This window comes from Anguilla anguilla, chromosome 9, assembly GCF_013347855.1.
Source record: "Anguilla anguilla isolate fAngAng1 chromosome 9, fAngAng1.pri, whole genome shotgun sequence".
Taxonomy (NCBI): Eukaryota; Metazoa; Chordata; class Actinopteri; order Anguilliformes; family Anguillidae; genus Anguilla; species Anguilla anguilla.
In genome coordinates, this window is record NC_049209.1 from 43,696,948 (window position 1) to 43,723,894 (window position 26,947).

A 26,947-nucleotide genomic window follows, 5' to 3' on the forward strand; every position below is an offset into this window, starting at 1 on the left:
CTGTATATGTCCTCTGGCTCCAGAGCTAATTTCACCTCTGGTGGAAATGCCTGTCAGATGATGTCGTACTGATTGATGCGTGTGGGTGGGAATTGACAGTCTTGGAATAGTTTGCTGGAAGACGCAAGCGGAGAACGACCTTTTATAACCGACCTGCTCAGCGACGGCGCCTGAAGGCCTGTGTCCAGGCCTGAGCAGTGGTCTCGCACAAAAAGGCCCGTTTTACATCTGACATTCCTTGTCCGTCCAGCTCCAAAACCTGGGAATCAACCCGGCCAACATCGGGTTCAGCACCCTGACCATGGAGTCGGACAAGTTCATCTGCATCCGCGAGAAGGTGGGGGAGCAGGCGCAGGTGGTGATCATCGACATGAACGACCCCAACACGCCCATCCGCCGCCCCATCAGCGCAGACAGCGCCATCATGAACCCCGCCAGCAAGGTCATCGCTCTGAAAGGTGAGCCGTTACCCCCAGCAACCCCTCAACACAACTTAAAAGTCCCCAGGATTCCAATTGTTTTCTGACAGTTGTGTTGCTCGCTCAAGTTCAGGTTCAAAGGTTCAAAGTTTCTGTAAACCTCGCTGTGTACCATCTAGTTTTTAATTTGTTAGTTTTACATGTTTTGTTAAACGTAGCAAGTAAATTTATCGGCATCTTCCATTTTATGTGCAAAATACTTTTTTAAATGCTAGTTATGGCCACACTTGTGTTCTCATCTGTTTACATCCACTATGGCTGTTTCCATTTTCTTTTGTAAAGTAGTTTTTTATTGGCCAGTATCTGTTTGTTCTGCAAGACGCACATTTTCAGTTTAACCAGTAGCAAAGTAGAATAATTTGACATTTTTGTCCTGCTGTCATAATTGCTTTGTCTGTTTTTTTTTTGTTTTTTTCTTTCTTTATTTTTTGTTTCTTTACTGCTTTCTTATGTGTATGCAGACGGTGAGTTAAAATTTACGTACGTGTTGTGGAAGTTACAATCCTGTTTTAAACCTTTAGACCTTTAGTTTAATTTGAATCAATTGTATGATTCTTACAAAGAACAGAGGTAGAACAGACATGAGAAAAATGTTAGTCGTAGGAGGCTGAGTATGAGATTACAGACACGTAGGATTTATTTTGTTTTCAGTCATTTCAAAGATGTGCTTACCGCCTACCCACAGATGTAAATTCATTTAACACAGCTTGTATGACAGTGTTGCCTTCACTGAAATTTACATTTCTTAAAATTGCAATGCTTAATTTGGAAAAAAAAAAAAAATTGCTTCATGACCGTAAGTCATGAGCAGAAATTTGCTGTAGTTGGCTTTTTGGCTTTTAAATTGCCATATTTATCGATGTGTCTAATCTGACGTTTGGGTGAGTAAGTGGATTTTACCAAAATGGAACCTTTTGTTCCTTTATCTATGAGGCAAATATTTTCATAGAGTCTGACTGTGGGATTCATGTTGTAGAATGTTGCACAAAAAAACCATAATTTTGTTAATAGCGAGGCACACTTAATTTGCTGAGCTCAAACCAGGTAACTGAACAGGATTTAACTTTCACAATCTTTCTAGCTTGAATGTTGGCATTTAAGTTGATTTAGTTGTAAAAGTGATTTTGTATCTGTTTGGGGATGGAAATAATAATGTGGGGATAAACAAATCTCATTTATGCAATTAGTGTTTTCGCTTGCTGTTTGGGCCCCCCTCCCTTTTGTCAGCAAACGTCATGTGAACACTTAGACTGTTAGGATGTTATTCCAGGCTTCTTAAATTATATTGACGATATATAGCGTATTGTACTTAGTCTTGTTTCTGGTTGTCGAGCAGCATTTTAAAGCAGCTCAACTTCAATAGAAATCCTCAATCCTGGCTAAGGTATTGTTATTGTTATTTACTAGTAAAACACTGCCTTTGGGTACGTGGTGCTGTTATTAGCTTGAATACTGTAGTCGGAGTGCATATTAACTTGTATGACGGTGTTCCATTACAGACACTTATTACAGGGTGTTCAACGGCAGCAACATGAATATTTAATCCCGTATGGGCTAGGATAGTTACACGCCACTGTTAAGTGTTTCGCAAAGGTATAATTTTCTGAAGAAATATCGGACCTTTGAATTCGGTTACAGTTTTAAAAGTTTAGAGAGTCGTTAAGTTCCCTCGTAGATGCTCTGTAGCTGGGGGTGTGGTGGTGGAGGGCCAATCGGATTAGGCCGAAGTCATTTCGGTCGCTTGGTTAAAAGGCAGTTTGATTGGTTTGAATTGGCATAGCGAATGAGTGTGGCTCTGAGAGTTAAGCTGTGTAGGACCCGCTCGCTGCTTGGCCGCTAATGTGATTCACTGGTCCAGACTGCTTGAGTTAAATGCCCTCTAATGTGGGGCCGTCTGTGGATTTTCATCCCTGTGACAGTGTTTCTCTGTGTCTTAGTGCCTTTATTTCCTCAAATCTGCATTCAGACTCCAGTCCAGCCTACTTTAGTTTTAGCCTTCCACGCCAAGGGTTTGCAATGAATCATTGACGCTTTGGGGCGTGGCAGTTTGGCCACCGGGGTCACGCAGCCAGTGTCACGAGAGCTGGGTGAATCTGAAGCCCCGCCCTGTGCGAGTTTCATTTGCAGCTTGCACGCGTGCAATCAGGCTTTTCACTGACGTTGATTCACAACGCTGCACGTGATCTGTTTTGTGGTTTCAAAAAACGAAAACAACCGTGGCAAAAAAAAATCTGGCTAATTTTGTGGTGAATATGCACCCCGTCTCAATCGATCACTGCTGCAAAGTGCAGGGATGTTTAACACCGCTGACAATCGCACTAAATTTCTGCTTCGCTTTCATTAATTTACATATATTTTAAAATCATGGCGTTCACCAAATGATTTTACTGTTAAACTTGCAGGTGAGTCCAAAATGTACTTTTATTCATTGTTGGTGATACAGTAATCTGACTTGCACAGTCAATTGCAAACCTCTGAATATTTCAAACTGGAATTTTATTGTGCATATTTCTTAAGGTTGAAATATTCACGTAGGTTTTTATTTCTTTCCCTGTAGTGCTTTTAGCAGACATTTTGTCTGCGTCACCTTCATCATGTTAGCAGTCTCAATAGGGCCGCCCTACATTTTCTTTACCTGAATGCAGATCTTTGAAACTTAGTGGCTGTCTGTAAACATTTGCTGTGCTTCTGTTTTATTTTTTATATCTATACACCTCCTTGTGTAGTCTGAAGTCATGGTGTTCTGCCTGATGCACACCTAGCCATGGCTGCCAATATTTCTAGCTTGACTCTTCAAGTAGAATTTGGTGCTGACTGTTTCTCCTCCTGGCCCGGGTGTGTGTGTTATTATGGGATGTACTTGTCACCAGGGCTTCGTCGCTCACCCTGGTGGCAATAACCTGCTGCCTGTGACTTTTCAGCCGCGAAAACCCTTCAGATCTTTAACATCGAGATGAAGAGCAAGATGAAGGCGCACACCATGACGGACGACGTCACCTTCTGGAAGTGGATCTCCCTCAACACCGTGGCGCTCGTGACGGACAACGCCGTCTACCACTGGAGCATGGAGGGCGACTCCCAGCCAATCAAAGTCTTCGACCGCCACTCCAGCCTGGCGGGCTGCCAGATCATCAACTACCGCACCGACGCCAAGCAGAAGTGGCTGCTGCTCATCGGCATTTCTGCGCAGGTGCTTCCCGCGGTCATGGGGTTGCTCCGAGCAGCCCGTTTTAACCGCTTGTGTGCTGCGCGCCCAGTTCTCGTGCGCTGTCTGTGGCTGTGTGTTTTGAAAGTTACGTGCAGGTCTTCTCTTAAGCCCCACTGATCTTTATTCCTGGTCCTGGCGGGCCGCGGCGTCTGCTGGTTTTTGTTGCTTCTCGCTGCTTAATTGATCGATTAAAACAGTCGATTGTGCAGATAGCTCTTCGCACCTGGTGTCTTGGGTCTGAACTGGCCGCGGATGTAAAGGCGAAAGCGAAAAACCAGCAGACCCTGCCGCTCTCCAGGACCTGGGACGAAGATCTCCGTCTTAAGCCTCAGGCCAGGGCTGTACTTTGTCACCGCGTACCTGCTGTGCTTATTTATTTGATTTATCCCGTCCTTTTCTTAAACGAACCGTAGCAAAACCGCGTGGTGGGGGCCATGCAGCTGTACTCGGTGGACAGGAAGGTGTCGCAGCCCATCGAGGGCCACGCCGCGGGCTTCGCCCAGTTCAAGATGGAGGGCAACGCCGAGGAGTCCACCCTGTTCTGCTTCGCCGTCCGCGGCCAGGCCGGCGGCAAGGTGAGGGCGGGACGGGGCTCCGGGAACCGGGCGGGGGGACAGGTCACCGCGTCTTAAACGTTTCAGGTTCACTTTAGACCCCTGCTGTATCCGTAACCCCCCCCCCCCCCCCCCCCCCCCCTCCCTGTTCCTGTGTAGTTGCACATCATCGAAGTGGGAACCCCACCGACGGGGAACCAGCCTTTTCCAAAGAAGGCGGTGGACGTGTTCTTCCCCCCCGAGGCCCAGAACGACTTCCCTGTGGCCATGCAGGTGCGTGCCCTTCCTTTAGCCGAGCCCAGAGACTTCCTGCTGGCAGTACATTGAGCGCGATAGCTCTTGAGAGAAGGTTTGAATCTTAAGCAATCTGCCCAGTGGTGAGTGCATGTTGTTCGTACAGTAGGCACATACAGGGCTGCTGCAGTTGTCATAGATTTGTGCTGATACCACTTGGATGGAGAGCAGGCTGATGTTAGCATTAGGGCTGGTCAATTTCATTTCCTTTCTTTGCGACTTCAAGCAAATGCAAACATTTCACTTAAAACATAGTTTCTTGTGATTAATAGTGAAAAAAATGAGTCAGATTTACTCGTGAGGCAGAGATCTCAGTGCTTGTGTGAGAAATGTGATTTTACACCTTGACCTTTTCTTCTGAGAAATGTTACACCGATGATCTTTTTCCGGTTGTGACAGTACCGAGTGATTTTAAGTAAAAACCTGTCTCGTCCCCCCCGTTCTCCCCGCATAGATAAGCTCCAAGCAAGACGTGGTGTTCCTCATCACCAAATACGGCTACATCCACCTGTACGACCTGGAGACGGGCACCTGCATCTACATGAACCGCATCAGCGGGGAGACCATCTTCGTGACGGCCCCCCACGAGGCCACGGCCGGCATCATCGGGGTCAACAGGAAGGGACAGGTACGCTCACCCCCCCCGGAGCCAGCCGAAACGGCGGCCCCGTGCGAGGGGGGGCCAGCGCTTCTCACGGGGGAAACTCGAGCGCCGAATCCCTGTTTTGGTTGTGGGGCTTTAAGGCTGAAGCCCCAGTCGTGCATTAAGTTCCTTATGAAAACATACAGACCTGTAGGTGGTCTGGCCTTGCCCCCCCCCCCCCCCCCCCTAATTTGGGGGAGCTGACTGGATCAGTCACAGGTGCTTTTGCTTGCAGAGGCCTGTGGTAATCCGGCCTCTTTGTGCTGGCTGTTTTTTTTTGTTTTTTTTTTTTAACGGGGGGGGGGGGGGGGGCTGTGTTTTCGGAACCTCTGCCATTAGAGAGGATACCGGAAACCTGGCAACCCGACCTCCCCCACCCCTCCCCCCTCAACCCCCCCTGCCGCGGAGCCTGCTGTCGGGCCCCGCTCGCCCCGAACAGAAGCGGCTCAATCGCGTCTCTCCGCGGAGCTGATGGAGGCGCCGCTGAAATTCTCCTTGAGCCCAACACCCACGGGACGGTTCGCGGAACACCCCCCCCGCCAGTCTCGCAGCAACGAGATTGACATTCGCTAAAACGGCGAGCGTCTTCTCGTTATCATCATCATCACCGGCCGCACTTAGCGGACTGCCGCTCATCCTGTTCAGCAAAGCAGACCAGAAGCGGACGATATGTTTTTTAATGGGAGCGCGTTTTAAGATGCGATTAGCGTTACGCGCGAGTAGTTCGCGCGCATCTCGTTAGCTTTCCTGGCCCTCTCAGCGAGCAGGCGGCCCACGGCGGGAGCGCTTATGAACGCGCTCCCGTGTAAGCGGAGCTGGCCGAGACGCTCCTCCGCTGCGCGTCTTTCTTTGAGGACACCGGATCCTCCGAGCCGATGAATAATTTTCCAGTGCAGCCCAGATGCCCATTAAATATTCAGGGGGGGGGAGGAAAGGCGACCCGGGCCTTGTTTGCTCTCTCGGCGCGGGGGGGGGGGGCGGGGGGGCGGACCGGGACGCTTTGTATTTTTCCACCGCCGCCTGTGTGCGCCCGTCAGGCACGGGTCCGTTTCAGAGCCGGGATGGCCGCCGGCTCCTGCGTTTCATAAACCCCCAACTCGTTTTAATGGCTTGTTTTATTTTTTGCTTGGCCGGGGAGAGGATTTTTGCGGAGGCGCCTGTCGTCAGCGCTATGTTTGCGAGCTGAGGGGATGCTAACTTCGTTCTGTGGCCTCAAATCAGATTATAATCCCCCCCCCTCCCCCAAAGAGAAGATTTTTTTTCTGAAGGGAAATGGATGTGGTCGGTGTTGATGTAGCGAAATGTGCAATTGAGTCCTCGGATACGTTTCCTGCTCAAAATTAGCTGACAAAGTTGCGTGCTGAGAGAGAGAGAGAGAGAGAGGAGAGGAGGAAAGAGAGAAAGGGGGAGTGAGAGAGAGAGTGAGCAAGCGAGTGAAGGACGCAGTGAGAGAGAGAAGGAAGCAGAGGGAGAGAGAGAAGGAAGCAGAGGGAGAGAGAAGGAAGCAAAGAGAGAAAGATTGAAGGACATGGAGAGAGAGGGAGTGTGGGGGGAGGGGGGAGGGGGGAGGGGGGTAGGAGAGCTGCATATCCTCCCTTGCCCCTGCAGCAGCGAGCGACGCGGAGCCGGAATGGCGGCCGCTGTGCGTGCTCTTGGCGCGCGGCGCCGCGAGGTGACCTTGAGATACAGGGATCCCTGGAAATGAGCGCGGCCGCGCGGCTCGCGTCACGTGACCCTGCGTGGGAGGCGCCGGCCGGCGCTGTAATCCTCTTAGGCCTCCGCGCCTTCGCCGCCGCCTCGGCCCGTGACATCATTACGCGTCACGCGCAGTCTCTGCGTCGCTCGGCTCCTCCTCCTCCTCCTCCTCCTCCTCCTCTTTCTCTTCCTCTCTCAGCCTGCTCTCAGTCACGGCTGAGTTAATACATCCAGCCCTGCTGTTACAGGAGTCATTCACATTTCAGTGTTCAGGTGGTGCTAAGTGCTCGTTAAGTGCATCTTAAATAAAAATTTTAATTTTTAAACCCCCATGCCCATCCTCCTGAAATGTACTGAATTGTGTGCTGGGTAATTCTGAGGAATACTGGAGGAGTTATTTCTGTAAAACTGTGTCAGAAGAGGTTCATGGGATCGCAGAGTGGGTTAGCTTCGTCGTAGTCGTGCATTTCTTTAAAAATTCTTTTGTGTTGTTTTATATTCCTCCCCCCCGAGTGAAGAGTCCCCCCCTCCGCAGTCGTAAAATGAGGTGGGTGAGCGTCTCTGCCCCTTTGTGGTGGATAAAGGGGCTCCATAAAGGCGGCTGTTTTAGCTCTCCCTGCTCGCCGGAGGTCCTGGCGGCCCTTTATGAGCTGACCCGCATTGTGAGCGCTCTGCTCTCTCAGGCCCGGGGGGGGGGGGGGGGGCAGGGACGGCGCTTTCGCTCGCCCCCGACCCGCTGCGCCAGCTCACCATAACAGGCCCCCCCCTCCACCTCCACCCCCCCACCCCCAACCCCCCCCCCACATCAAAGGCGAACCCGCCAAGGCGCCGCGTAACGGAATTCCTCACGCTCGACGCTCGCTCTGCCCGCGACGCCGTCTCCGTAGCGCTTCGATTCGCGCGCCGCTGCGGTGCGGGCGCGAGGACGTCCCTCGGAAAAGGGAAAGTCCTGGGGATGTCATTTCGGGGGAAGTTGATGGGTCCTGTCAGGACTGCAGAATTGCAGGGAGACTGCGCTCTCCGAGTGCGGGATTGGTTTATAATTGACCCGGAATGGGTCTTAAATGGCCTGGCCAGCATTCCTTTGCGCCTGGACCGGTGAATCATTCACAGTCGGCTCTGGCTGTTCTGTGATTGGCCCGTCTTGTCTGACGGGAAACCCCACACCGGCCCGCCTCGCGCGGGGCTGTTTACTCCTCACGGCCTATCGGATTGCACGCGGACACGAATCTTCACCGCACGTACTGTACTGTAACCGGCACCCCGCTGGCACACTTCGTCCATTAGGAGCCATCTGACTTGTGTTTGAAAAATATTAAAAGTGGAATTGGGATTCTAAATCCTATCGAACTTAAAATTTAAATTTCAAAAGCCACGGTTGTCATTTATTGGCCTCTTTAAGAATGCAGCCTTTGGTTCACACAGAACTTTGCATATGTCACATCATTTATTAGGCATTACTTTATGTTTTTTTCCCCGATTGTGCTACAGTGTGTCTGTACTGTTGCGCATGGAGGCCGTCTCTGTGGATGAGAGCTTTGCGCTAAGTGGTTAAAATGGAGACTGAACGTTGGCCCTGGTGTGCAGGTTCTGTCGGTGTGCGTGGAGGAGGAGAACATCATCCCCTACATCACCAACGTGCTGCAGAACCCGGACCTGGCGCTGCGCATGGCCGTCCGCAACAACCTGGCCGGCGCAGAGGAGCTCTTCGCCCGCAAGTTCAACAACCTCTTCGCCGGCGGGAACTACTCTGAGGCCGCCAAAGTGGCCGCCAACGCACCAAAGGTACCGCCGCCGAGCTTACACACACACACACACACAGACACACGCAGACACACACACACACACACACACACACACACACACACACACACACACACACACACTGACACACACACACGCACACAGACACACGCAGACACACGCAGACACTCACACACACACACACACACACTCACACACACACACACACACACACGCAGACACACGCAGACACTCACACACACACACACACACTCACACACACACACACACACACACACACACACACACACACACACACACACACACACACACACACACACCCACACGCAGACACAAGCACACGCGCACTCTACACACCTGTCCTCTTCAAAAATGGACGACATAGTGCTTTATTTGAGTCTGAAGTGGTAGCACACCCAATATAAGATGGTTTTAGAAAATTATTTTAATCTGTCGTTTCTTGGCTATTACTTATCTGTTACTGTGCTATGTCGTGTTTTAATGTTTTGTGTTGATCCCAGGAAGTGAAGCTGCTAATTGGGAAATGATTGTTTTTTTTTTTTTTTGTGGTTTTCTTAAGTTACCTAGAAATACTGGCTTTTTATATGTACATGTATGTACATGTGCATATTGTGAAGTAGGCACAGTAGTGTTTTCGAGGTCATGTCAAAACTGAAGATTATGGCAGGGCATCATATGTGTGGCCTGGTTTGCATTAGAGGCTGTCTGTGAGCTCTGGGTGAACAGAAGTCTTAACGAGAGCAGAATCGTTCATGTGGCCTGGTTTGCATTAGAGGCTGTCTGTGAGCTCTGGGTGAACAGCAGTCTTAACGGGGGCAGAATCGTTCATGTGGCCTGGTTTGCATTAGAGGCTGTCTGTGAGCTCTGGGTGAACAGCAGTCTTAACGGGTGCAGAATCGTCCATGTGGCCTGGTTTGCGTTAGCGTCTGTCTGTGAGCTCTGGATGAACAGCAGTCTTAACGAGAGCAGAATCGTTCATGTGGCCTGGTTTGCGTTAGCGTCTGTCTGTGAGCTCTGGGTGAGCAGCAGTAATAATGGGGGCAGATTCTAAGCACAGGCGCGCCCCGCCCTTGTTTTTCTCAGGGAATTCTGCGCACTCCGGACACCATCCGCCGGTTCCAGAGCGTCCCGGCCCAGCCCGGACAGACCTCCCCCCTGCTCCAGTACTTCGGCATCCTGCTGGACCAGGGCCAGCTCAACAAGTTTGAGTCCCTGGAGCTGTGCAGGCCCGTCCTGCAGCAGGGCCGCAAGCAGCTGCTGGAGAAGTGGCTGAAGGAGGATAAGGTACTGCGGCTCTGACCAGCGTTAACCCCACATTTATATACAATGTACCCTACAGTTCAGTGCATGTATTATACCCCCTGTACTTCAGTACATTTATTATACCCCCTCTACTTCAGTGCACTTATTATATCCCCCGTACTTCAGTGCATTTATTATATCCCCCTGTACTTCAGTACATTTATTACACCCCCTGTACTTCAGTGCACTTATTATATCCCCTGTACTTCAGTGCATATATTACACCCCCTGTACTTCAGAACACCCTACACACCCTATTTCCATGTACTTATTACATACCCCACACCCTCTGCTGTATAATACAGAATGTAGCACAAGATTTTCAGATGTGCTCATTATGGGTCCCTGAATAGGAATATACTCTACAGTCAGTCTGCATGCATGCTCTCTCATCTCAGTCATATGCACATATACTTTCTCTTTAATAAGTCAGCAGATGTAAACAGATATAAGCATGTAAGTCGTTTCATAGTCTGACTGTGCAGTATCTCTGGTGAGAGGAGAGGGAATGTTTGGATCGCTCTCTCGCCAGAAAGAGTAGCATCTGCACTGCCATCTTATGCATATTCTAATCAGGGTGGAATAAAATGGTGGCACGCGGCTGTCTGGGGTAGTACACCTGAACAAGCAGTGGCCTTGAAAGCGGCCCTTATGGTTAGGCTGCTGTGGTGTTGTCAGTAGTGTCTTTACTGACTCGTTACAGTCCTACAGCTACAGACCCGTTTACATGGCTGGCTGAGCGGTGGCCATTTTAAACGAGTATGTGTGTCCTGTCCTCACCAGCTGGAGTGCTCGGAGGAGCTGGGGGACCTGGTGAAGTCTGTGGACCCCACCCTGGCCCTCAGCGTCTACCTGAGGGCCAACGTCCCCAACAAGGTCATCCAGTGCTTCGCCGAGACCGGGCAGTTCCCCAAAATCGTGCTCTATGCCAAGAAGGTACGTCTGACAGTTAAATATTTAAGTTCACAAACTGGATGAATAGTTGGGGTTTAAAAGTTTTTTTTTTAAATTAACCACAGTTCCAAACAATTCAAATTCAGTCATTTAAAGAGCGGTTATTGCTTTTACCGTTCAATTTCAATCCTGTTTCAGGAAATTAGGTTTGATTATGTTTACTGGGTCGTGAATTTGATCTCTGATGATTTCTGAGGTTTGTTGTGTCCGTTGCCTAGTGCTGAATTCTGTGTTTTTCTCAGTGCTGTCCTCCACAGCCCTTTCAGACAGCTGTAATCCCTGAGTGATGCTCAGCTGAACTTTGACCTTCCCTCCTTCATGACTAATCCCTTCCTTTGCTGTTGTGTACATGACCATAACCAGGGCTCTACAGTGCTCCCATTTTAGCAGCATTTGCTCCTGAAAACTGATGTGTGCTAACTGGGAAAAATAATTTAGGAGCGCACGTACCAATTGGGATGGATTAGTGTGCTCCGAAATTTTTGAACCCTGATAACACCATCAACCTTTGTTTGATATGCTGTAAAGCACAACTTGAATATTGTTACTCATACTACATTAATGACCGTATGAGTGTGGAATGGGGTTCTATTGCTGTCATGTTGAATTGAAATAACCCTGCAAAATCATTGTGCAATATTGTTAGTGCCGATGATATTGATCAACAGTGCTATTAACGCTTTTTGCTGACTGGTCAGCCTGATCTTTGCAAGTCTCTTTACCCATTTTCAGTAAATGCTTGCAGTTTTGCAATCTTGCTGTTGACCAACAAACTCTGTAGCTTAAGTTACATCCCTAAAATAAAACCAAACTGTACAGTTTGTGAAAGTTATACAATATTTTTCTCGTAACGATGGCTGCAATTTTAAGAATGGAATGCAATGACATGCTCAGGTGGTTTTATTATATACTGTATTCTCTACCACACTGTGTGCCTGCAGGTTAGCCTTGTGATTTGTAGTATTTGGACAGGCCCCATTGTGGGAATTGTAGTGCAAACAGCCGGCGCCAGCGAGATTCATTCTCAGGTTTATCTCACAGCAGATGCTGTCTAGGATTCTGTTTGAAGAGAGAACCGGATGCATGAATTTTGAGGGCGTATTCACGAAAATCGGTTAATTGGCTTGCTAAAGACAGCATGGTTACTGTACATCTGTCAAATTTGGTCTAATCGCTTCCTTGTTGACTGTAAATAATCTGGTATTCCATCACTGGTGCATCCCAGCAGTGCTGCGAGAGAGCCTTGCAGTCTTGTGTTCCTGTCTGTACCCTGCGAAAATGAGAGATCTGGGTTCGGGGATAAGAATGTGTGTTTACCGCTGTCTTTTGTTTCGGTTTTTCACCCCCCACCCGCCCCCCCTCCTCCTCAAACCTTGCTCAGGTGGGGTACACTCCAGACTGGATCTTCCTGCTGAGGAACGTGATGCGGATCAGCCCGGAGCAGGGCCTGCAGTTCTCCCAGATGCTGGTGCAGGATGAGGAGCCCCTGGCTGACATCACGCAGGTCAGCTGACAGAGTAGGGGGGGGGGCCCCCTTTGGAGCGAACGTGGAAGTCACATGACTTCACGCTCACCCGTCACTGGCACCGAGCTGCCAAGTTCCCCACGCCTTGCTGTGGCAGCAGAATCTATTTTAAACCCATCGCCTCCATACGAACTCTGAAACGATGCTCTTGAACGTAATTTCTCACGACGTGTTCTTCCAGCTGTGTACTGTACCCAGCCTTGACTCTCTCTCTCTGTCTCTCACGCACACAGATTGTGGATGTGTTCATGGAGTACAACCTGATCCAGCAGTGCACGTCCTTCCTGCTGGACGCCCTGAAGAACAACCGTCCGTCCGAGGGGCCCCTGCAGACCCGCCTGCTGGAGATGAACCTCATGCACGCCCCACAGGTGCGAGCCGAACCGTGCGCTCCCCTGCTCCTCTCCTGGGTCTGGAGAGGTCACTCATCAGTCCTCTAGTGCAATTTGTGTTTTGCATGCTTTCTGTCCCATTTTCGTGGTAATTCTGGCCTTCCCAATTGTATTTACCAGCCTCGGCCATTTCTGTAACCTCTGTCAAATCAGGAGGGCTCAGGCAAGCACATGCTCTCCTCTAAAACGTGATGGCAAGCCACCGCTTGTTTTTCGCACTGTAGTTTGCACCTTGAGCTTTCACAGGTACGAGTCTCAGTGTGACTCTTGCCCCTTTAAGGTGTGTATGATCACAGATGTGTGATTTGAATGCTCTTAACTGAATGTTCTAATGCTGATGTCACAGTCACTGCTGGCAATTGAAATGGAGTTCTAGAACACTGACTTGGGACAAGCGGACTGAGGGACCTGAGGGAGGTGCTGATGAGCACTGAGACATGGTCATCTTTGCCAGCTGAACCCCTCCCCTCAAACCTGACTGCAGTGACCCTGGATGTCACTGTGGTCAATTTTGCATTGCCTTGTGGCCACCATTACCGCTGGAACAGCCTGGTACCAGGCTGTTGTGTCCATTTGCATACTGAAACAGTGCCTTAACAGGAAGAGCCACTCGGCATCCCCCAGTCTTGTTTTTGGCTGGACTGCAACAGCGGGGCCAGCCCTACAAACGCGAATGTCTGTGACTGAGTGACTGAGTGATGAAGTTACACCATTGGCCGGCCGGATCACGTGTGTTAGGTCCAGCCATATACTAGGTTTTAACATGGTCATTTGTTCGGTTGGTGAGTGTTTTAGGGCCTCTGCTGCGTATGAAGCGCGTTCTTGTGTCTCTCAGGTTGCCGACGCCATCCTGGGAAACCAGATGTTCACCAACTACGACCGCGCCCACATCGCCCAGCTGTGCGAGAAGGCGGGGCTCCTGCAGCGAGCGCTGGAGCACTACACCGACCTGTACGACATCAAGCGCGCCGTGGTGCACACCCACCTGCTCAACCCCGAGGTAGGCCGCCCGTCCGCCCGGCGGCAATACCGCCGCGAGGTCATCCTTTGGGTGACTGGCGGTCACCGCTCGCAGATTGACGGTCCTTCCCGCTTCATTATCTCCATCTGAGAGGACGAACGGAGGTTCCTCACACCCGTGCTCCGTGCTGCATTATTGCGTGTTAATCGACCGTACGATGACGCCCCCCCCCCGCCTCCTCTCCCCCCCCCCCCCGTGCAGTGGCTGGTGAACTTCTTCGGCTCGCTGTCGGTGGAGGACTCCCTGGAGTGCCTGAGGGCCATGCTGTCGGCCAACATCCGCCAGAACCTGCAGATCTGCGTCCAGGTGGCGTCCAAGTACCACGAGCAGCTGTCCACCCAGTCCCTCACCGAGCTCTTCGAGTCCTTCAAGAGCTTCGAGGGTACGGTTCACGCCCGCGCGATGCCTTCACCGCTCCCCAAACCGCGAGCTTTTGGGGGGGCGGGGAGGAACAGGCACTCTCGCGTTCGCTCACCTCAGATATTCATTAAATGTTGATGTCGATCTACTGGCAGGTGCATATGAAGTAACGATGGCTGCGTGTTCTATCTTCACTACATTGTCTAGTGTCTTGTGAGGCTCAGTCACAGAAATTTCCTTCATTCGTTAAATGTGGCCCTTGAATTCAAAACCGTTGCGTTCTGGATGCCTCTGTTCAAAGACAAATTAAGTCTGGTGAAATTTTACTGACCGGATTGAAACCAGCACATGATCTGGTAGCGGTGTGTGGTGTCACTACATTATACCCGTGCTGGCCTGAAGCCATCCTACTTTAACTTGCTAAGTAGGTCAGGAGCCTGGGTTATTGATGCAGTCAGCAGTGCACCTTGGAGTGCTGGCTTCATGTTGTGGGTTGGCATAGCGCTAAATTATCTGGAGTTAAAGGGAAACCAAAAACAATTTAGCTTTTTTTCAGTACAGAAACTTTTACTGTAGGTGTCCAGCAAAGAGTCTGGAAAAGATTTTTGTTACCGTGATCTCTTGAATAAAAGAAGGTACATTCTAACCACTTATCTGTTAACAGATGGTTATCTTGGGAAAGCCCCAGGAAATGAATGAGGCCTGTAACTGACAGCGCTCTCTTTCACTTCCTAAACTGGCTTTAAATGGAAGTCATTAAAACGACAAAAAAGTAAAACAATGCTTGGTGGAATCACAGTATGCACAATGACTTTTTTCACCCCCAATCTGACATGCTGATATCAAAATGCAGAGTAGTGAACAGAAATGTAACAATAACAATATTACAAAAACAATCCTATACAAAATGTGATATGGGTAGTTAAAATAAGTGAGATTGTTAAAAGTAAATTAGTGTGATATACATGTAAGAGTTAAACCAACAAGAGGTAATGGCTTGAATGTAGAGTTAATGACATGGGACAGTAGCTAATGCAGTCCATTGAAACTCGCCCCAATCATGAGCCTCACTCACTCCACCGCGGCCATTTTGTTTCGCAGGTCTGTTCTACTTCCTGGGCTCCATTGTGAACTTCAGCCAGGACCCCGAGGTTCACTTCAAGTACATCCAGGCCGCCTGCAAGACCGGCCAGATCAAGGAGGTGGAGAGGATCTGCAGGGAGAGCAACTGCTACGACCCTGAGCGTGTCAAGAACTTCCTGAAGGTACGAGGAGCAGTGTGTCCAGAAGAAGGGGCGTGGGGCAGGGGATTAGGTCACAGAACAACATGTTCTCTCTGTGAATCTTTTCTGTTTGTAACGTCTTTCTTTCTGGGTGTGACTGGCTGTGTCTTCTCCGCTCTCTCTTGCACTTGTACGCACTTCATAGGTGACGTATATATTCCATTGATCCACTGAGAGCCATTTCCTGTTGCGTCTCCTGGCAACCTTCTCTGTTCACTGCCTTATGTCCTGTGTTCCACACTGTTGAATTGGTATCTGAAATAGCGACAGATTGTGTGATATGTTTTTATGATGTCAATACTGTACTTAGTATAGACCTGGAAAAAACTTTGGTTTGAATTGAAAAACAGCCTCTATACACATTACCAGACACCCGCAATATCAGCATTACATAAGGGATTGCATGCGCAAGTGTTCAGTCAAGGTGCGGTTAGAGACTAGGTGACTAAAGCAAGTTAGCATGCTCATGTGGCCAAACCTTGTGCATACAGGTCGTATATTTGAATTGACGTACGCTAACGCCTCCGCGCGCGGCTCTGTTCACCTGTTGGTAAGAAGTGTGCATCGACTATCTCCTGATGGCCGCTGTTGTCTTTTGTGCTTTTCCCTGTGTCTTTGGAATGGGCAGGACATGTATCAGGTAAATCTCCCAGCACAGGTCTCCTTCCCATTTATTTCCATCCCTTCGTAGATACAGGATTAAACCTGGGATTTGTATGAAGTGTGCGATGGCAACGTTACTGTACCTACCTCATACAGCTGCCCCATTATTAAATAGAAAGCTTTGTTTATCTAACGTTGTGTGTATTAGAATATGCAAAGTAGCTGTCCTCTAGATGTGTGTGTAGGCCAGCATTTCACACTCGTCTCTACCGTAGGATACCAAAACCAAGGTTGGCGGTTTGCGGTGGTCGTTCTCACTGTCACTGTTTTCAGAATTTGTCCCGTTTCACTGTGTATGAAGTCAAATTTGTTCTCTTCAGAAGTGGAAGACATGTAAAGAAGTGGTCTGATTGAAATGGTCGCAGGAAACCATTTTCACATCGTTTGTGTCCTTGTCTGTGGAATTCACGTTTTATGGGGAAATTTTTGAAACTGAGGACTCTGCAGCCTGCTCACCGCTAACGGCTAACCTTGTTCTTTTGGGCTGTCTTGTGTAAGTAAATTCACAGCACAAGTTTAACACTGTAAGAAAGGGGGGTCTTCCAGGCCCTGTGGAAAATAATCCATATGCTTTCCACAAATCAAAACTCCAAGGTTTCCTGTAGGTTTAGTCTTTATTACCCTGGTCGTACTGTAGCAGTTATGTAAGGTGTACAATCCCAGAGTCTTAATCCTGTAGGAGTATTGATGGCAGTTACTCAGTGGCAGAAGTGTGAGGAGGGTATGTAATAACTGTCTGTGGTCCAGTGTTGGTGTTGAGTGTGAGTGTGTGGGCGGTGGCTCGGACCAGCTGCCGGGCTCCGTGTGCGGGGCCACACTGCTAAATTACTCTCCAGTATTATTGTTTTCTTCTCCTCTCCCTCTTTGGTTTATTTATTCAGAGTCTGTAGTCAGCGAACGTCTGCAGTGCTTAACCATCCTTTGACCTCGAAATTCGATACCTTCCATCTGTTTTAGCTGAGACACTTTTTCTGTTAGTTTTGTTTTCCTCCCTTGATGTTGTGTCATTTTGAACTCCTTCGGCCGGATTGGTTCAGTTAGAAAATGATACACTCCCTTTCATTTTCTGTTTTGTTTGTTTTACGTTTAATAAATGGCAAGAGCAGATTACAGTCAAATCTGCGGAGGACCATGGTGAAGGCTGCAATATTACCTGAGGACATTTGACAATTTTGCCCCCTCCCCCGGTTAATTTGAAAGGGAAGCCATTGATTGGTGGGTCTCCAGTACATGAGTGTCTCTTGAGAACCAATCACACAGCTGTTATTATAGGATATGCCATTGAAGAATTGGGTGGGTCCTTGAATAGATCCCGGCAAATGCCTAGAAGTTGTTACTCCATACAAGGCAGCTTTGACTGTGATTTATGTAAGGCGTTTAGGCCTTCAATACTTGTTGGAATATTCAGAAGTTGACCCTAGCCCCTACTCTTCCCTGGTCTTTTCCCACGGACAGGAGGCCAAGCTGACCGACCAGCTCCCGCTGATTATTGTGTGCGACCGCTTCGACTTCGTCCACGACCTGGTCCTCTACCTGTACCGCAACAACCTGCAGAAATACATTGAGATCTATGTGCAGAAGGTGAGCGTCCTCGGCTGCTGAGATACTGTGAATCTTATTCGTATTATGTATTGATTTGCATCCACTGGCAGAGTGTGTTACAGTTAACCCTTTAAGATGGCAAATATGGGATTAGAATGTTCTTAAATGAACATTCTAATGCTGATGTAACAATCACTACTGGTAAGTGCGAGCAATGCACTTACCAGTAGTGACTTGAAATTTTGAAGAAAAGGAATTCCAAAAACCTACTCTTCAAAGGGTTAAAAAGCATCTTCAGGATGAAGCTCGTATTACCTCCCACTGGGGGGTTTTAAGCTGAAGTGTGGGTGCCTTGCAGGTGAACCCCAGCCGTCTGCCGGTGGTGATCGGAGGCCTTTTGGACGTGGACTGCTCTGAGGACGTGATAAAGAACCTCATCCTGGTGGTGAGGGGCCAGTTCTCCACCGACGAGCTGGTCGCCGAGGTCGAGAAGAGGAACAGGTATGGCAGGACGGCGGAATTCCTCTGGTGTCCCAGGATTTCACGAGTAGTTTTCAGCCAATACCTGTTTTCACTTGCTCTCATCCAGTCAGCCACTTAAGCAGTGTTGATAATGACCTTTAAGTGGAACTTAAACCGTAGGTCCTATCGGAGTGTCGCAAGTAGGGTTAGGTAACAGCACCTGGTACCACTATGGCACCTGGCCCCATTTGACCAGCTGCCTTCAGGACTGAATCGCAGTGCAGACTCACTCTGTTGACTCAGTCACTGGCAGCAGGTACCGTTAACAAGCTGGCTAACGTTAATATCGGTCAAAATGCCATAATTTAAAAAAATAATTTAAAAAAAGTAAAACAGATTGTTCAGTTTTTCTGCCTTTGCAATAAAACAGACATTTTGAATGCCACCATTTGCTCTTCATTTTAAAGGAGATATCAGTTCAGGCACTGTTTTGGCACCGGCACTGTTTTAAAAGCACCGTTTTGTCACGGGTATCTGCAAAATATAACCGGTACTCATCCCTAGTCCCAAGTACCCGTTTTCACCTCAGACGTTTCCCAGTGAGGGTCACTGGGTAAGACTGTGCTGGAATTCGGCTGTTTTTCGCCCCTCAGACTGAAGCTGCTCTTGCCCTGGCTGGAGGCCCGCATCCACGAGGGCTGTGAGGAGCCGGCCACCCACAACGCCCTGGCCAAGATCTACATCGACAGCAACAACAACCCCGAGCGCTTCCTGCGGGAGAACCCCTTCTACGACAGCCGCGTGGTGGGCAAGTACTGCGAGAAGAGGGACCCCCACCTGGCCTGCGTGGCCTACGAGCGCGGGCAGTGCGACCAGGAGCTCATTCACGTCAGTACCCCCAAACTTTCACAGACCTGGTTTTGCGGACTCTCGCGGTTTCTGTCGGATGTTTTTGGGTGACTGGATTTTGCATGCCTTTGGTGTTTCAGGTCTGCAATGAGAACTCCCTCTTCAAGAGCCTGTCCCGCTACCTGGTTCGCCGCAGGGACCCCGACCTGTGGGCCAGCGTCCTGCTGGAGAGCAACCCCTACAGGAGGCCCCTCATCGACCAGGTAGGCCCCCGCACACCTGGACTACCCGCGCATGGACTTAGATTTTTCCTTTCCCCCCGCAACTTTGGGAAATCATCAAATGCAAATGGTCCCCCAACATTATCATGTTGTAGTGTCCACTCTTCCCAAAAAAAAAATCCTAAAGAAAATATCCTGATTTTGTCCACCACAAAGTTGACACGAGATCTACTTCCTTGGTTATTGGGGTCTGTCCACCAGAGCTTGACTTGCCCGACTCCTCCGTTCTCCTCTGCAGGTGGTGCAGACCGCTCTGTCTGAGACGCAGGACCCAGAGGAGGTCTCTGTCACGGTCAAGGCCTTCATGACCGCCGACCTGCCCAACGAGCTCATCGAACTTCTGGAGAAGATCGTTTTGGACAACTCCGTTTTCAGCGAGCACAGGTTGGGGGAGCTCCGCAGAACTTCATTTACATTTCTGTTTTTAAAGCTCTGTGATTACGAAGGTATAGTCTAGTTATGATTTATTAAGTCAGTACATTGCTGCTGAGTGATAAAATTCCCATCTGTCAGCAGTCATAAACCACCACAGTTTATTATTTATTGGTTTTGCAATGAAGTAGCTTTGTAAATGAACACAAAATGTGTAGTTTGTGGTTTATTTAAGAATATCCCGTTAAGGATGAGGTTCTGTATTGACGGGCTTGTCTATGTAAAGCAGTGCTGAGGGCTGTGTTCTTCACCTCCAGGAACCTGCAGAACCTCCTCATCCTCACGGCCATCAAAGCTGACCGGACGCGCGTCATGGAGTACATCAACCGCCTGGACAACTACGACGCGCCCGACATCGCCAACATCGCCATCAGCAACGAGCTCTTCGAGGAGGCCTTCGCCATCTTCCGCAAGTTCGACGTCAACACCTCGGCGGTGCAGGTGAGACGGGCGAGGGGAAGGGCACCTCCGCACCGGCACCGCCCTCCGAGGCGCGGTGGCTCCCCCTCTCCCTTCGGGGGCATCGGCCTAACGTCCCGCCGTGTGTCCTAGGTGCTGATCGAGCACATCGGGAACCTGGACCGGGCCTACGAGTTCGCCGAGCGCTGCAACGAGCCGGCCGTGTGGAGCCAGCTGGCCAAGGCCCAGCTGCAGAAGGGCCTGGTGAAGGAGGCCATCGACTCCTACATCAAGGCCGACGACCCGTCCTCCTACATGGAGGTGGTGCAGGCGGCCGACCAGAGCGGTAAGGGGCGGGACTTATGGGGCGGGGCGGGGCTTAGCCGCAAGGCTTCACTGAGGCTGCTGTCGCTCTCAGTTTTAGGGGAGGGGCTTAGCTGCGGGGCTTCACCAAGGCAAAAGTCAATATTGGTTTAGCAGTGGGCCTGATGTCACCCTGATGCGTAATGTCTCTGTTCCAGGCAACTGGGAGGACCTGGTGAAGTTCCTGCAGATGGCGAGGAAGAAGGCCCGCGAGTCGTACGTGGAGACGGAGCTGATCTTCGCCCTGGCCAAGACCAACCGCCTGGCCGAGCTGGAGGAGTTCATCAACGGGCCCAACAACGCCCACATCCAGCAAGTAGGTCACAGCCGCGCGATGCTTTATGACTTCATCCTGAGTGACACCTGCATGTCACATAACGGTGCCAAGCACATTTACGGCATGCACAGCCATGTGTCATACGCAGTGAGGCCATGCAAAGTGATTTGTCATACACAGTTTAAAGAATAATTTAAACCTCCACTGAGAAATGTTTGGGACATTGTATAAAATATTTCCCTTTCTCTTCCAAGGTGGGTGACCGGTGCTATGATGAGAAGATGTACGACGCTGCGAAGTTACTGTACAACAACGTCTCCAACTTCGGGCGGTTGGCGTCCACCCTCGTCCACCTGGGCGAATACCAGGCCGCCGTGGATGGAGCCCGCAAGGCCAACAGCACCCGCACATGGAAGGAGGTGAGGGGCTCACCCTTTCATCTACCCTTTCCACCACATCCACCCTTTCTCAACCTGGCAATAACGTTAAATTAGTATTAGGCCATTTAGAACAGAATAGAATACCCTTAATTGGGGAAAGCGGTTGTTTAGGATAATGGGTAGGCAACTGGCTTATAACCCAAAGGTTGCCGGTTTGATTCCCAGGTTAGACAATGCTGTTGTACCCTTGAGCAAGGTACAAAACCTATAATTGCTTCAGTTTACGTCCAGCTGTATAAAGAGATATGTAAAAATTCTAAATTTGTGTAACTGGCTCTGGATAAGAGTGTCTGCTAAATGCAAGTAATGTGAGGTAACATGTCCACCTTCTGTCTTCGACATAATTTCATAAATTGACTTATGAACTGCACAAGGACATTTCTTACATGTTACGTATGCATAAGTACAGACCATGATCCCTGGCTGTCCATACCTTATGGGCTTCGTGCACACGCCGTGCGCATCGTTATTTCAGAGCGATTTACGTTATTCGTTATTTTCATCGTTGTTCTTTTCCGTCTGCAGGTGTGCTTCGCCTGTGTGGACGGGAAGGAGTTCCGCCTGGCCCAGATGTGCGGCCTTCACATCGTGGTCCACGCCGACGAGCTGGAGGAGCTGATAAACTACTACCAGGCAAGCACACCCGGGGGCTGCTGCAGAAACCTGCAGAACCTCCTGGCCTGGCTGTGGGAAGGGTCCCGCCCCCCTTTCTCCCGCCTCCCGCTGACCGGAGCCTCTCGTGTGCGTTTCAGGACCGCGGCTACTTCGAGGAGCTGATCACCATGCTGGAGGCGGCCCTGGGGCTGGAGCGGGCGCACATGGGCATGTTCACCGAGCTGGCCATCCTCTACTCCAAGTTCAAGCCGCAGAAGATGAGGGAGCACCTGGAGCTCTTCTGGTCCCGGGTCAACATTCCAAAGGTAGGAGCCGGAGCTGCCGCCGCCAATGGTCAGGGAACCAGTGAAAAACCAGTGGGTTTTTCCTGCAGAGGGAGATCTTTGGTGTTCGCCAAAGCAAAATTTGAGAGCACCAAAGAGGAAGAGAAGAAAACGGGGAAGATGGGAAAGGTTTCAATGCGAACAATGTGGGATGACCCTTAGTTGTGACCGCAATCGCTATCACAAAACCACCTTCTCATGCCTGGAAAACCCTGGAATAGGCACGTTTCTCTTTCTCTGTGTGTGTATTTGGTGTGCTGATGGTTGTACATCATTTCCTGTCCAGGTTCTGAGGGCTGCGGAGCAGGCCCACTTATGGGCGGAGCTGGTGTTCCTCTACGACAAGTACGAGGAGTACGACAACGCCATCATCACCATGATGAACCATCCCACAGACGCCTGGAAGGAGGGGCAGTTCAAAGACATCATCACCAAGGTACCGCGGAGCCCGTTCACTCTGTCGTCAGCGAATGCGGATCGTTGGCAGTCATGTGACTGATTTCTTTTGGACTCGCAGTCTACCTGTTGGTTCGTTGTGGCTTGTGCCCTGATAGGGTAGGCAGTATTAATGAAGTGTCTTTTTTTGTTTGTTTTTTTCCATTTTTGTATATAGGTGGCCAATGTGGAGCTGTATTACAAAGCAATCCAGTTTTATTTGGAGTTCAAGCCCTTGTTACTGAACGACCTGCTCATCGTGCTGTCACCCAGACTCGACCATTCCCGTGCGGTCAACTTCTTCTCCAAGGTAACCTTCCCATCTCTCCTCAACGGTGGAAGTTTTTTTTCCCCCGTTATTTATTGTAATGTCCTCATATCAGATTTTCTTCTAATGAAATTCCACAGCGAACATTTGATTTATTAGAATATGCATATTTTAGAGTCCGCTTCTCCATTAGAGAGCAGATTTAATTTTAGCACGTTGACGTAATTGTGGAAATGAAAGGCGTTCAGATTGGATTTTGTGGCCGCTCGCTGTCACTGACTCGTTTGTTTTCTCTCCCCCTCAGGTTAAACAGCTCCCGCTCGTCAAGCCTTACCTGCGATCTGTACAGAACCACAACAACAAGTCGGTCAATGAAGCACTTAACAATCTCTTCATCACAGAGGAAGATTACCAGGTTAGAGACGCAGCCTTACTGAGTTTTGGTGTTCATGCTCCCTCCTGTCTTGACTCATGGGGGTGGTGATGTCATTTTGGCACCGGCGTCTGACCCCTGCCTCCCTGTTTTCTTCCCCCCCCCCCCCCCCCCACCCCCTCCCCCGCCCAGGCTCTGAGGACATCTATAGACGCCTACGACAACTTCGACAACATCTCCCTGGCCCAGCGGCTGGAGAAGCACGAGCTGATCGAGTTCCGGAGAATCGCGGCCTACCTCTTCAAGGGCAACAACCGCTGGAAGCAGAGCGTGGAGCTCTGCAAGAAGGACAAGCTCTACAAGGTACCGCGCTACATAAAAACGCCCTTCCGCCCAACCAAGATGAGCCATGTCTTCTGATGGAGGGTTGAATTGGTACTCACTGCTGATATTTGGAGGTGGAACTTCCAGAAATAAAAATAAATGAATAATGACCAAACTTAAAAATAAATTTAAAAGGAAGTAGAACTGTGAAAATGAACCAGCAGCTGAACTGTGGTCCTTGGGTTGGCTGCTGAAAATGTGCCAAGATTTTTTAAATAGATATTTTCACTTTTGGTGAGGTTAATTACTGCTTTGCATAGAGTAAAATTTGGGGGGGATGGCATCGAGGAGTTCCCATATGGCACCCAATGCAGAATTACTGAATCTCCTGGTGCTGTGTCTGTGTGATAACTGCTTGCTCGCCGTTGCCTTCCCAGGATGCAATGCAGTACGCGTCAGAGTCCAAGGACACGGAGCTGGCGGAGGAGCTGCTCCAGTGGTTCCTGCAGGAGGAGAAGAAGGAGTGCTTCGCCGCCTGCCTGTTCACCTGCTACGACCTGCTGCGGCCCGACGTCGTCCTGGAGACGGCCTGGAGGCACAACATCATGGAGTTCTCCATGCCCTACTTCATCCAGGTCATGAGGGAGTACCTGAGCAAGGTAGGGCACCACGGGTCTGTCCTGGGCACCCTTTCAGGTGTACTGGCTGGCTTCAGGTTCACAAGCGACCTCCCGCCTAAATACCATAACGGAAGGACAGAATTCCGCTTTTGGTTTTCCTCCCCATTCCAAGGAACGCAGAGCAAGAAATTTTAACTGTCTGTTTAATTAATTTATTTTTCATTTTCCCCTCCGGAAATGGATGGCACCTTAAATTCATCCGACCCCTCCCCGTCCGTACAGGCCTGTTTGCACACCCCCTGAATCTCTGCCGCCCTGTCCCTCCGCGCAGCCCGAGCCCTAACCTCCAGTCCTCCCACCTCTCAGCGTCTGCTTCCTGTTTTACCCTCCTTTCTGAAGCGAGATCCGACTGCTCTGCTTAGCCCTTCCTGTTCCTCTGGCGTCGGTTATTAACGATCGCTGCTTTTCCATACAAATGTGGGTGCAAGACAGAATTTATGACACAGTGAAACCGTAGTATTGAAGGAAAATCTTTCTTTTTGATCAAGTGTGGACAGATTTGGCAGGCTGCACACCTTGTGCATTCCATTTTGTCATGCTACACACGTTGATACACCACAGGAGATTTCACTGCAGACAGTGCTCCTGGGTGATTAAATTAGCAGACAGTGTTTTGAAAACTGTATCGAAGTGTTACGTCTTCTGTGCTCTGTTTACGTGAATGAAACCTGTCTCTGCTTACGAAAAAGGGTGCCCTTCCCGCTTTAGGCAGACGACTTGACGGCGAATCACATTCTAGAATCGTTTTACGCGTTTTTAAAACGAAGCGCCACGTAAGTCGAGCTGCTCGCTGCACGGTAGCCTGCTGTGAGCATGACGGACTGCATGGCCAGCATGTCACTGCACATCGTCCATGTCCGCAAATCTCACTGTGGCTGTAGCAGAATGCCGAATCACAGTGAGTTTATTTGATTTCACGTATTGACGCTGGACACTGTTTGTCTGACATCTGTGAAAGACTGTCTAGTGTTGTCTGTCAGAACCGTGCAGCTCCTGTCAAAGTGATGTAGAATAGAAAACACGTGGATCCCGGGTGGCAGTTGTGCAATAGCAGGGTGTGCCCTTACTTTACTGCCAGCCTGGAGTTCGGACTGTCTCCGTGCCGACTGTACCTGGCAGCCCTGAGGGGTAACGCCCGTAGCATTACCCAGAGAGGGAGGGGTTTAGTCACCATGGTAACCCCAACCAGAAGCCGCTTGCTGGCTGATCAGACTCCTGAAGTCTACCGGCTAGCCCTGTCAGCTGCCAAGTCCTCCTGCTCCAGTTGTGCTTGGAACAAGAAAGTCGAAATTAGGAAGCCAAATGTAGTAAAAAAAATGTCACATGGTTAAAAAAAAACATTTACGTTGAAATAAAACATAGCAGTAAAAAAAATTTGTATGTCTTCAATACTGTAAATTCTCAGGAGTATGGAGTTAGTGCTGGAGGCAATATAACTGAATTACTGCACCTCGTCCAGAACCATAGCCAAAATACTTAAATCATTACGTCATTATGTACAATGCAGAGGAGGCCGAATGTGTAGGTGACTGCATTTGTATGAAGTGGCTGTCTGTATCTTTTTTTTTTTTTTGTTTGCCTTGTCCTGTTTTCCTCTCTGGTTTTTTGTTTAAACCTCTCTGAGTAATCTTGCGCCTGTGTGCCGTTTCAACCTGCTCTCTCTTGATTGCTGGTGAACGGAGCTTGATTTTTCTAAAGCTACGCCTTTGAATTCCCTTTCAGGTTGATGCGATTAAGGAAAAGGTGAAAGTCGATTCTTTATACACCATCTTTTTTTTGTTTGTTTGTTTTGTTTTGTTTTGTTTTGTTTTAGTCTGAAGGACTAAAGACCTGCGGAATCTGCATGAGTAGCGTTCCCATGTCACACTGCTTTTTGAAACAGCACATGCAGCTAGCGCCTCAGCGTGTCGTGGGAAAGCCTGAGCTAGCGCTGGCACCGCAGTTCACCCCTTAGACCCGTAGGTTACTAATAAACCCGTAACGCGGAGAATTAAACCCGTCAGCGCGGCAGTCTGCCATTGGTTAACCGTCCTTGTTTTCGCCCACGTGGACACCGCCTTCAACCTTAACCCCACGGTGCCCAGGTAGGCAGAAACCAGAGTCAGCGGGGGGGCTAGGCTACGTCAGCCGTCTGAAAATCCGTTCCCCGCTGAGATGGACGGGTATTTCCGTAAAAATGGACTGTAAACCAGTTGTAGACTGCATTTTACTGTCTTACTAAAACTACGAGGAACGATGTGTGTACCATAGGTTTGAGAGGTTTATGAAGCGACCGCTCTTTTCAGAATTGTGTGTAATTGTTCTAAAATAAGCGTTAATTTTGTTGTATTAATAGTAAAATACATAATCGGCAATATGGCGAACCATTATTGATTAAATGGGTATTGGCGCCACTTCAGCTACAAATAAAATAATTTACTGTGCTCAAAGCCATCTGCTTTGGGGTTTTCCTCCGCTGCTTCCAGTTCCTCCATTTTTACACGATGACGATAAATTCCCAAGAACAAAAAGCTGAAAAGTCGCGTCCTTCACTGACCTGTAGACGGAACGCGTGTGTGTGTGCGTGCGAAAAACGGGTAACTGAACTGCACCACGCCAAGCGGCTGGTTCTTGTTTGAGAGCATGTGTAGCGCGTCGTTAGCCGCGGCGAGCACTTTCGAGAGGCTTGGGAGTCGTTGCTGGCTGCGCGCGCTTCCTGGAAGCCTTGGACGGCTGTGCGGAACCAT

General features: G+C 49.6%; 1 protein-coding gene across 4 annotated transcripts in view; it reads left to right on the top strand.

The window, feature by feature from the left end:
* cltca (clathrin, heavy chain a (Hc)) overlaps positions 1-26,947 on the top strand; it is a 43,890-nt gene that overhangs the window by 13,699 nt on the left and 3,244 nt on the right. Inside the window, exons 2-32 of one of the 4 annotated variants that reach the window (XM_035433136.1) lie at positions 251-458; positions 941-943; positions 3,401-3,669; positions 4,101-4,262; positions 4,401-4,514; positions 4,990-5,163; positions 8,461-8,658; positions 9,742-9,942; positions 10,744-10,896; positions 12,296-12,418; positions 12,673-12,810; positions 13,667-13,831; positions 14,054-14,234; positions 15,314-15,477; positions 17,614-17,739; positions 18,059-18,201; positions 18,816-19,050; positions 19,152-19,274; positions 19,531-19,676; positions 19,982-20,165; positions 20,277-20,469; positions 20,645-20,802; positions 21,018-21,182; positions 21,729-21,836; positions 21,956-22,123; positions 22,428-22,577; positions 22,755-22,886; positions 23,149-23,259; positions 23,410-23,580; positions 23,979-24,200; positions 25,944-25,964. In XM_035433136.1, coding sequence (XP_035289027.1) covers positions 251-458; positions 941-943; positions 3,401-3,669; positions 4,101-4,262; positions 4,401-4,514; positions 4,990-5,163; positions 8,461-8,658; positions 9,742-9,942; positions 10,744-10,896; positions 12,296-12,418; positions 12,673-12,810; positions 13,667-13,831; positions 14,054-14,234; positions 15,314-15,477; positions 17,614-17,739; positions 18,059-18,201; positions 18,816-19,050; positions 19,152-19,274; positions 19,531-19,676; positions 19,982-20,165; positions 20,277-20,469; positions 20,645-20,802; positions 21,018-21,182; positions 21,729-21,836; positions 21,956-22,123; positions 22,428-22,577; positions 22,755-22,886; positions 23,149-23,259; positions 23,410-23,580; positions 23,979-24,200; positions 25,944-25,964 — 4,809 coding nt within the window. The remainder of the gene's footprint in view (positions 1-250; positions 459-940; positions 944-3,400; positions 3,670-4,100; positions 4,263-4,400; positions 4,515-4,989; positions 5,164-8,460; positions 8,659-9,741; positions 9,943-10,743; positions 10,897-12,295; positions 12,419-12,672; positions 12,811-13,666; positions 13,832-14,053; positions 14,235-15,313; positions 15,478-17,613; positions 17,740-18,058; positions 18,202-18,815; positions 19,051-19,151; positions 19,275-19,530; positions 19,677-19,981; positions 20,166-20,276; positions 20,470-20,644; positions 20,803-21,017; positions 21,183-21,728; positions 21,837-21,955; positions 22,124-22,427; positions 22,578-22,754; positions 22,887-23,148; positions 23,260-23,409; positions 23,581-23,978; positions 24,201-25,943; positions 25,965-26,947) is intronic. The other 3 variants (XM_035433137.1, XM_035433138.1, XM_035433139.1) reach the window with 3 other exon arrangements.